The 10,672-nt window shown below is 53.3% G+C and overlaps 1 protein-coding gene across 3 annotated transcripts in view; it reads left to right on the top strand.

Moving 5' to 3' along the window:
- Positions 1–10,105, top strand: part of Asic1 (acid sensing ion channel subunit 1) — a 31,596-nt gene extending 21,491 nt beyond the window's left edge. The window contains exons 1-10 of one of the 3 annotated variants that reach the window (XM_021183598.2): positions 1,416–2,072; positions 3,739–3,889; positions 4,518–4,645; positions 5,438–5,588; positions 5,905–5,961; positions 6,372–6,525; positions 6,970–7,061; positions 7,550–7,629; positions 7,714–7,818; positions 7,953–10,105. In XM_021183598.2, the coding sequence (XP_021039257.1) occupies positions 1,416–2,072; positions 3,739–3,889; positions 4,518–4,645; positions 5,438–5,588; positions 5,905–5,961; positions 6,372–6,525; positions 6,970–7,061; positions 7,550–7,629; positions 7,714–7,818; positions 7,953–8,057 (1,680 nt within the window). In that variant the 3' untranslated portion in view covers positions 8,058–10,105. Of the gene's footprint in view, positions 1–1,415; positions 2,073–3,738; positions 3,890–4,517; positions 4,646–5,437; positions 5,589–5,904; positions 5,962–6,371; positions 6,526–6,969; positions 7,062–7,549; positions 7,630–7,713; positions 7,819–7,952 lie in introns of those variants that run through there. The other 2 variants (XM_021183599.2, XM_029469375.1) reach the window with 2 other exon arrangements.
- Positions 10,106–10,672: the final 567 nt, after the last annotated feature.

Genomic DNA, 10,672 nt, shown 5'->3' on the forward strand with positions numbered 1-10,672 from the left:
CTCTCTCTCTCTCTCTCTCTCTCTCTCTCTCTCTCTCTCTCTCTCTCTCTCTCTCTCTCTTCCTCCCTCCCTCCCTTCCCTCTCTTAGGTCACCTTCTTGGCCCTAGAGACTTGGCTGCTGGCTCAAGTTCCAAGTTCCTCATCCAGTGGCCCTGGGTGACCAGAGCACACAGAAGGGCCAGGGGCATGGGGGTAGGGCTTGGTCCAAGGAGGGCAGAGGCAGCCTCAATACCAGAGCTGAGAGGCAGGTGAGAGGCACCAGAGCTTGAGGGCAGCTCTCAGGTTGGTTCCAAGCTCTGTTCAGCTGCTCCAGGACTTTCTGTCTCCACACTGGTCACAGTTCCTTCCACCCTCTGGAGGAAAAGCCTCTCACATTCCCCTTCTAAAATGGTTTTGTTGTTTTGCTTTGTTTTGTTTTGTTTTTTAGGGGGGAGGGCAAGCTGGGGACCGTGGAGGGCATGGTAGTGTTCTGTCAGCAAGCTTTCAGCTTCAAGAGTCCCTCCCCCAGTGCTGGGAACTGGTCAGAAATGAGTCTGTGGTCAGTGAGAAATATCTGCTAATGGAACCCGGGCTGCCCCACAAGCCACAAAAAATGGGGGTGGGGGGAGGGAATGAGACCTAAGTGTGCTGCGCTTGGCTTGGCGGAGGGATGCGGACCTAAAATAGAGCTGTAGGTTAGGGGAGAGTGGGAGTTAAGAGACTAGTGTTGGGTCGGGAATGGCAAGGGTAGTGGAGATTCAGGGAGTAACAAGGTAAATCCGGGTGGGTGATGGGAAGGTAACTAAGTATCAAAGAAATAATAGTGAACAGAGGCTGGGAGATGGGGAGGGGGTGTCAATGAGTGGCTATGGGTGGAGAGGAGTTAGAGAGAATGCCTGCAGAGGACGGGAGGCTTGGAGAGCTCAGAACCAGAGCTAGATGAAATGAGAATAAAAGGAGCCCACAGAACTGGGGTGGGGACGCCGAGGGGCGTGTGGGGGAGCCGTGGAGGACGAGAGTATTGTGTGTGTCCTGGAAGAGGGCAGCAACTGAGGTCATCCTGGCAGTGAGAGGAGCAGGCTTCATCTCACCTGAGGAGAGGGTACCAAGAGCCCAAAACCCTCACCCAGACGAAGCCAGTGTCAGACAAAGGTCTTCAGCTCTCCCCATCCCTGGCAAGGCCCCCCCTTCTCAGCAGCTCAGCATCAATTATTCATCATCGGCACAGGCCACGCCCTCTCTAGCAGAGCAGACTGGTCCTCCTCCTCATGCCCTGCCCCAGCTCAGCCACACTGCCACAGAGGCTCTGGTGAGGAAGGACAAACAGCCCGGCCAGCGGAGGCCTGGCCAAAGGGTTAGGTAGCTGGCCCTGCTGGACCACACCTGAAGTCCAATCTCCGTCCCCTCCGGCACCTTCTTCCTGTCTCCTGGAGAAGATGCCCATCCAGATCTTTTGCTCTGTGTCATTCTCCTCTGGAGAGGAGGCCCCAGGATCCATGGGAGATATCTGGGGTCCCCACCACCACCACCGGCAGCAGCAGGACAGCTCAGAATCGGAAGAAGAAGAAGAGAAGGAAAAGGAGTCAGGGACGGAGCTGGATGAGGGTGACTCACCTAGGGACTTGGTGGCCTTTGCCAACAGTTGTACCCTCCACGGTGCCAGCCATGTCTTTGTGGAAGGGGGCCCAGGGCCACGGCAGGCCCTATGGGCGGTGGCCTTTGTCATAGCACTGGGTGCCTTCCTGTGCCAGGTAGGGGACCGAGTTGCTTATTACCTCAGCTACCCGCACGTGACTTTGCTAGATGAAGTGGCCACCACAGAGCTGGTTTTCCCAGCTGTCACCTTCTGTAACACCAATGCCGTGCGGTTGTCCCAGCTCAGCTACCCTGACTTGCTCTACCTGGCTCCCATGCTCGGGCTGGATGAGAGCGACGATCCTGGGGTGCCCCTCGCTCCACCTGGGCCAGAGGCTTTCTCGGGCGAGCCCTTTAATCTCCATCGTTTCTACAACCGCTCTTGCCACCGCCTGGAGGACATGCTGCTCTATTGCTCCTACTGTGGGGGCCCCTGTGGTCCCCACAACTTCTCAGTGGTGAGTGGGACCCATGCTTACCACAACACCCCAAGAGTATATGCCATGGCTCTCTCTGGCCATCAGGTCGGCTCCTGAGGCTGGGGCTGGTAACTGCTGAACCCTACCTAACCTGGGCTAGAACTCACCTAGGATCCCAGCGTCTGCAGCTAGATTAAGGGGCCCCCAGGTGCATAGCTTTTCCTAGTTGTGTCTTGAGATATGTCGCCACCAGTAATTAGCTGCTGTTCTGATGCCTGGAGTAGCCTTTAGTCTCATCTGCTCTTTTCCAGACCTCTCCATGGCCCCAAACCTTGTTCTAGCTATGAGGTCAACCTTTGACCTGCTGGGGGCTGCCTGTGACTGGCCAGTTGTTGACTATCACCCTGGAGTGATAGTTGTGGGGAGGAGTCACCGTTTATCTAGAAGTGCAGAATGGAGTCATAGATGGAGAGGGCAGGCCTCCCTTTACCCCCAACACCTTGTCAACAGATTCACAACAGGAACTTCATTGCATCCTTACTTTGTCTTCTGTGCTCTTTCCTATGGGAGTCCAGCCCCTACCAGTGCTCTCTCTCTCTCTTTCTCTCTCTCACTCGCTCTCTCTAGGTGTGTGTGTGTGTGTGTGTGTGTGTGTGTGTGTGGTCCATCTGTTGGTGAAGTTGAGAAACCTCTAAATCAAAGCCCTTGCTCTTAGCACCTTCACATTCAGAGGTAAAGGGACTTTCTAGATATGGAACCAGCTGTCGTCCCACGATCTCCCTAGATTAGCTCATAGTCTGGTCTAACCTGATGCCCCTCTAGCCCGTGTAGATTTCAGATGCCTGGCCTTCCCTTCCATACCCATCCCTCTATGCCCTACCATGTAGGAGTGCATGGGTGTCATTCCAGTCCCTGAAGCGATTGTAACTCGGTGTTTTGGGCCACTGGGCCTCAGTAAGAGCAGAGGCCACAGCATCTTCTAAAAAGCAAAACGTCTCCCTTGAGGCCCTCTGTGTGCCTCACCCAAGCATCTAAGTGTGCCATGCTGTGGTATTCAGTCCTGATTCCTGGGAGAAGAGGTGATATGCTGGAGTAAGTTTGGATCTTGGTGTGGCAACTGGGGCTGCTCTTGGGTTCTACTGACAATGGGACAATGGTGGGCACGAGAGAGGCTGAGAGAGGGAAGAGACTGAAAGGCTTAGCTTTGAGGGGCTTAGGTGTGGAGGAAGGCCTTGGAAGGATTTCTAACTCAGGGGTGAAATCCCAAAGCAAACATCTAAAGATCTGCTTCAGAAGGCCTCAGAGGTTTAGCAGTTATAGGATCATGGTGACAGCTGCACACGTTAGGGTCCCAGCAAGATTGTCTCTTGATAGTTCGGTTGAAAAGACTTTAACAAAGGGGCTATTTGCAAGCCCTGAGCAGGATTAAGGAAACCAGTAAGGGAGGGCGATGGAGTCAGCCTTAGTGGGGAATTGTATCACTCCTAGGCTGAAGGAGCACAACTGGAGTCCTCCTGGCAATAGTTACAATGTTACAATGATGAGGGGCTAAGCCACTGCTGTTTTAGAGACGCAGAGAGGGGATCAGCACTCCACTCTCTCTGTCTGCCTGTGTCCAATCCCTTGTAGTTCTCACTGGTTAAACAGGACCAGAAGCTCGTCTGGCTGGCAGGACTTTCATATTCTCTACTCTGCCCTCCACCAGGTCTTCACAAGGTATGGGAAGTGCTACACATTCAACTCGGGCCAAGATGGGCGGCCACGGCTGAAGACCATGAAAGGTGGGACTGGTAACGGCCTGGAGATCATGCTGGACATTCAGCAAGATGAATACTTGCCTGTGTGGGGAGAGACTGGTATGTTAGCCTGCTTAGGAACACCCTCCCTGGGTTTCTCTGAGTCCCTCTGGCCCTAGACTCAAGTAGGGCTCTACTGTGTGGCTCTAACACCAAATTCAGATTCATCCCCTTTCTCCCAAGATCTCACCATGTTTGCCTTTGCCCTTATGTGACTTCCACACTCTTGATTCCCTGGCTCCTCCTTCCTGGTTTAGTTACTCTCCAAGGTAACCAGGCATCCTCTTCCATCAGTGGCCGCCACTCACTCTATAAATAACTCCCTTTCTTCTTGGACTGCCTGGCTGTCTGGTCTCAGGGGACTTGGGGGCAGAGAGATGGGGAGAAAAGAGAAGGGGATGAGGAGAGATGGAGAGGGGCCGAGACAGTGACAGTCCAGGAGAAATAATCTGAAACAGCAAGATGCATTGCCGACGCCAGGTAAGAGAGGTGTGTAGGATCCTGAGGTCACTGGAGTGTGGTGGAGTTGCTAACATAGGAGGATGGAGATGTGCTTGGACCCCACTGCCTCCTTACTAAGTCCCAGTGGGAGCTGCTTATTACCAGGGAGGGAGGTGTGATGCCCCATGTTCCGGAGATGATTAAGGACTCAGAAATCCTCCCGGTTCTCATGCCTTCATCTTCACAGACGAGACATCGTTCGAAGCAGGCATCAAAGTGCAGATCCACAGTCAGGACGAGCCTCCTTTCATCGACCAGCTGGGCTTCGGCGTGGCCCCAGGCTTCCAGACATTTGTGTCTTGCCAGGAGCAGAGGGTGAGGGGCTGCAGCAGGTGTTGGGGAATTGAGATGGAATTCTGGGGACTGGGGAGATGGCTCAGTGGGTAAAGAGTTTATTATGCAATCAAGAGGATCTCAAATGAGACCCCAACACCCATGGAAACCAGAGTGGTGCACAATTGTAACCCCAGCTCTACCTGGGGGGGCTACAGAGACAGGTGGATCCTTGAAGCTGGCCAATGAGCTGCCCCAGATTCAACAAGAGCTCCTCCTTCAAAAACAATAAGTAGAGAGAAATAGAGGAACATATCCGACATCTACGTCTACTTCTAGACTATGCATGGGGGCACAAACACACACACATGCACACACACACTTGACACATACACATGACATACACACACATGCACACACACACTTGACACATACACGACACATATATACACATACATACACATACACTTGACACACACACATGACACACACATACACACACTTGACACACACACATGCACACATACTTGACACATACATGCACACACACTTGACACAAACACATGATACACAAATACACACTCATGCACACACACACACTTGACACACACTTGACACATACACATGACACACAAATACACACACATGACACACACATGCACACACACACTCACAGTGGTGGGTGATCAAGAATGGGAGGAACACTCTGTAAACTCTAAGACCTTAGCGCTCCAGGGGTAAGACTCCCAAGCTCCATATCTTGGCAGAGAAGTCCATTACGGGGAGTTGGGGAGAAGCCCCCACACTTCCCCAGCTCCCCGGCTCTCCCAGCAGCTCATCTACCTGCCCTCACCCTGGGGCACCTGCAATGCTGTTACCATGGACTCGGATTTCTTCGACTCCTACAGCATCACGGCCTGCCGGATTGATTGTGAAACGCGTTACCTGGTGGAAAACTGCAACTGCCGTATGGTGCACATGCCAGGTCGGGCTCAAGATTCCGAGCACAGCCCTGGGCTATCTCAGGCTACGCTGCCCCTCACCCGTGCTCCGTCTGTATTGTCTTTCCTAACCCTGGTCCCTGATCACTTCATTTCTTTTGTTTCTGGCTCTTGTCTCTTGGTCCCTGCCTATGTCTGCAGGGAGTAGGGGGAGGGTTTTTAAAGGGTGGGCTGGAGAGTAGGTCCCTTCCAGGGCACCAGGGTTGGCTTCTGTCCCAGCTTCCAGCTTCCTCCTTACATAGTACCACAGGATCACGAGACCCCTTTAATCTCTACCTGTCCTTCTCCTTTCCTTTGCAGGGGATGCCCCATACTGTACTCCGGAGCAGTACAAGGAGTGTGCAGACCCTGCTCTGGGTGAGCATCTTTGACCTGGGACAGTTAGGGGGAGGGAAGAAAATGCTGTCTGTCCCATGCACAGGCCACTGAGATCAAGGTTAAATTTGATTGGACAATGTCTGTATGCTTCCAATGTCTGCATCTGCCTCTAAAAGCCGAGAACTGCACCTTCGAAGGTCTCTGTGACGAATTAATAAGAGTCTCTTGGGAGAGCCTTCACCCTCTTTCAGCCTCAGATGGTTGGTCCTTTAGAATCCCGGTTAAATACAGGGGCAGGAAGGCTGGGTGAGGATGAGCTGAGGATAGATGCAGGGCTGAGGTGATTGAGAGAGGGTCCTAGGGATCTCTGGGGTAGGATCGGTATGTCCATATTGGGAAGGCACTGGCAGGAGGACACCACTCAACCTGTTCTTTTCACATGGGTACAGACTTCCTAGTGGAAAAAGACCAGGAATACTGTGTGTGTGAGATGCCCTGCAACCTGACCCGCTACGGCAAGGAGCTGTCCATGGTCAAGATCCCCAGCAAAGCCTCGGCCAAGTACCTGGCCAAGAAGTTCAACAAATCTGAACAGTACATAGGGTAAGGCTCAGGGCAGGGCCCTTGTACAAGGACTGCAGAGGGTATGGGTGGACTTTAACAAGAGTCTCTGGGGGCACAGGGAAGTGGAGATAAGTCACAGAAGGTCCAAGAGGCACCTGAAGCGTGTGGGTTGTGTGTGTGTGTGGGGTGGGAATCAAGCTGGAATAAGTAATTCAGGCACTCTCCTCCTCTCTCCTTCTTTTATCTTCTAACTCCATCTCCATCGATGTAACTGGGATCGCCTCCACTTGCCAGCATGCAAAGTGTCTCTTCACGCATGCCATTTAATTGAATCCTCACAGCACCCCTAGAAGGCAGGGCTCTTCATTAGCATCGCAGGAACAAGGAACACCGCCTCAGAGGGGCTCACGCTGAGGTCTAGAAAGGGGCAGAGGTAGGACTTGAAGCTAGCTTTCTTTTTTTCCCCCTCTCCCCTCTGTGCAGGGAGAATATTCTGGTGCTGGACATTTTCTTTGAAGTCCTCAACTATGAGACCATCGAGCAGAAGAAGGCCTATGAGATCGCAGGGCTTTTGGGTGAGCTTGGGAGGGATCAACCTTCTCCTATGCCTAGGATAGGATACGGCTCCCTCCCACCCCAAACTAGGTGCCCTCAGCCTGTCCCATCCCCAGGGGCCCTTCCCTGAGCCCTCTGGTATGGCATGAAGTGGAGAAAATGGACCAGGCCTTCTCTTAGGACAACGTGGACCAGTCAGGCATCAGAGGAGGGGTTGAGGGATAGAGGCAGAAGAACCTGCTCCATATGTCCTTGGAAAGTGGTCCAGACACTAAAAAAGTAGTGTGTTTTGTAAAGAATTTATTTTTTCTTGAATAAGAAACATTCATTTTGGGGAAGGAAAATACAAAAAAGAATAGAGAATAAAAATCCTGCCAGAGTCTGGTGGTCTGACCCTTCTGTATCGGGGGCACCAATCTCGGCAAACATGGCTGGCCTGCCCCAGTCCTATTGTGCCCCAAAGCCCCTTGGTCCTGAGTCCACTAACCTCTCTGACATGACCCCACAGGTGACATCGGGGGCCAGATGGGATTGTTCATCGGGGCCAGCATCCTCACAGTGCTGGAACTCTTTGACTATGCCTACGAGGTAAGGAGGTAAGGGGGCAGGGCTGGGCGGGGCCACCCCGATTGGGGATTCCGGCCCACCCACCCTGCCCTGAACTTCTCCCAGGTCATTAAGCACCGCCTGTGTAGACGTGGGAAGTGCCAGAAGGAGGCTAAGAGGAGCAGCGCAGATAAGGGCGTGGCGCTCAGCCTGGATGACGTCAAAAGACACGTGAGGGAGCAAGGCAGGGAGGCGACCTCCGGCGTGCCCTTCCCCCACAGCCTCACACCAACTCCATCTCCACGCCACCTGTCTTACCTGTATCCCTTTCTGTAACTCGTCCCTGTCTTATGTCCTTCTCTTAGAATCCCTGCGAGAGCCTCCGAGGACATCCTGCCGGGATGACGTACGCTGCCAACATCCTACCTCACCATCCCGCTCGAGGCACGTTTGAGGACTTTACCTGCTAAGCCCTCGCCAGCCGCTGTACCAAAGGCCTAGGTGGGGAGGGCTGGGGGAGCAAGGGGTCTCTAACTGCCCCCAGCTACCCTGGGGACTTAAACTGCATTCCTGGGCAGTGGTTCCCTCTTGTCTGTGGTGAGAAAGGAGTCTTGACCATAGAGTCCTCTCCCAGCCTCTATCTCATCTTTTTATTTTAACGAAATTAAACTAATAGAGAGAGAGAGAGAGAGAGAGAGAGAGAGAGAGATCAGCCCGCGACCTCAGGCTGCCCCTCTGCTCCACGCTGCCGCCCCCAGCTCCAAGCCTGAATTCTGTCTGTCTGGCTATATGTCATCTGAGTGTCCACCTACATTCTGCTGCCTCCAGTCACCAAAGCCCCCTCCTAGTGAGGGGTGGAGGGGATCTCTAGGGTCTGAAATTTGGCCCAAAACCAGAGAATGTACCTTAAAGGAGAGGGCTGGTGAGGGGGCTTCCCTAGCCTTAAGAGATGCTCTCAGCCGGGTGATTCCCCACGAGCCCAAGTCTCCAGGTAAGGACTCCGTGCCCAGTTCCTGCTCCCTCACGCATACGGAATCTTTACGGGGCAGAGGATTTCCTGAAGAAGTAGCGATTGGGACTCCGTGTGGCCCTGGTGCTGTAGGCCACATCCCAATATCTGTAAGTCGCCTCCACCCCAAAGCTGCTGGAGAGAGATCCCAAGAGGCAGCCCTCTGTGACATCCCCCAGAAGACCTGGCTGGTTAGCGCCCGCCCGGCTCAGGGAGAGGGGCGCGGCCGGCCTGACCTCACTGGCTTCTCTCTCAGAGGCCTTTGCAGAAGGCCACTTCCATAAATTTTCTTATGGAACAATCCCAAGTCCTCTTCCCCGACTTCATCCGCTTCTCTCGGCAACCTCATCTGCATTTTCTATTTCTATATGATACAGACTCTATATTACTATAACCTTGTATATACTCCCCTCCGGCCCTGTTTGTCTCCCCCTCCATTCCCTCTTGTCTCCAAGAACCGTCCTCCGGCCCCTAGTTCTCCCTCCTGTCTCTCCCCCCATCCTCCTGTCTCTGAATGCCTTTGCCTGTATAAAGAGTTGGATTCCCCACTGGTGTCTGTACTGTACTGTGTACACACATCCCTCTGAGAAGCACAAGGAGATGACACGCGCATTGTAACCTTCGCACTGTCTCGGTGGCGACATAAAGGAAGCTGTGAATTACAAGCTCTGCCTCTTTCTGGCCTCGCCCTTTGCCCCCACGACCGGGGCACTCTCTGCCCTCCCCACCTTGCTCCACCTATCCCAGTGCCCTTTGCCTGGCTGACTGTGGCCTCCCTGAGGGAAGGGACTGCTGGAGAGGTAGCTCCTACCCAGGAATGGAGGACACTAAGCGGAGAGAATTACAGACAGGAGGTGGGGAGGGAGGCTGGGGATTGGTGACTCCCTCTTGCAGCTGGGCGGTGGGTACCCACAGCCAGAAGCCGGAGCCCTGACTCAGTGGCCTTTCTTTCCTCCGGGTGCCCAGGGCGCAGTCCTCACCTAGATGCCCAGGCCCACTGCTTGCATTTTCTGGTGAGTCAGGGCGTGGTCACATGAGGAAAGAGATAGGCCTAGAGCAGAAGTTGAAAGACGTGCTGTTGTGTGTCCCTACCCTAAGGGGGCCACAAGGTGAGGTAGAGGGCCTCCTCACCCCCACCAGATGCCCTTCCCAGGCCAGATCTCCAATCTCATTCCTGGCCTTCTCTGTCCCCACTGTCTCTTGGTCTCTAATCCCAAAACAGGACTTATGGGCAGATCGCCTGTGTGCGTTGGCCTGGAGCCAGAGAGCAAGGCTTTGGCATCTTTGAGACCTCTTGGTTTTCAAGAGTTGTTTAGAGATCAGAACTCCCCAGAAAGAAACAGGGCAAAGCTGAGAAATGTGCACTGGCTTGGGGGGGGGGCAGCAGGAGGGGCTCTGGGTGACGCATGCCTCTGGTCTAATAAACTGGGTTTCAACCATCTCTTCAGTGTTGGTTTTCTGTTTGTTGTATGGTTTGTTTTGAGACAAGGTTTCTCTGTGTAGCCCTGGCTGTCCTGGAACGGCTCTGTAGTCCAGGCTGGCCTCGAACTGTCACAGAGATCCTCCTGCCTCCCAAATGCTGGGATTAAAAGCCTGCCCAGTGCTGTTTTTAGTTGCAAACTCTGTGGGTGTTACCTTTAGAATGGAGCCTGCCTTGAGAGCCACACAACTAGAGTAAGGGAATTTGAATGGTAGCCCGGTGTGGTGGTTATACCTGTAATTCCAGCAGGTAGGAGACAGAACAGCTATCTTCCATTACACAGTGAGTTTAACCCTAGTTTGGGCTACACCAGACCCTACCTACTTGATCAGGTAAACACTGATCCTCCTGGGAAAAGACAGGCTCAGGAGGAATCGTCTGATCACTGGGCAGGGGACCAGCAGTTATCTATGGCAACAAATATCCAGGACTTTTTGGAGAAAACTCACGGGAAAAAAACGCATCAAAATCTTAAGTTAAAAGTCTGAGGTGAAGGGTCCCAGGCCGGGGGAAGCTACCGAGCCAATAATTGTGAAATGAGGCCCTGGCTACAAGCCAGGAGACCCGAATCCAGGATGGCTTTTTTTTTTTTTTTT

The sequence above is a fragment of the Mus caroli genome, chromosome 15 (genome assembly GCF_900094665.2).
Source record: "Mus caroli chromosome 15, CAROLI_EIJ_v1.1, whole genome shotgun sequence".
Classification (NCBI taxonomy): domain Eukaryota; kingdom Metazoa; phylum Chordata; class Mammalia; order Rodentia; family Muridae; genus Mus; species Mus caroli.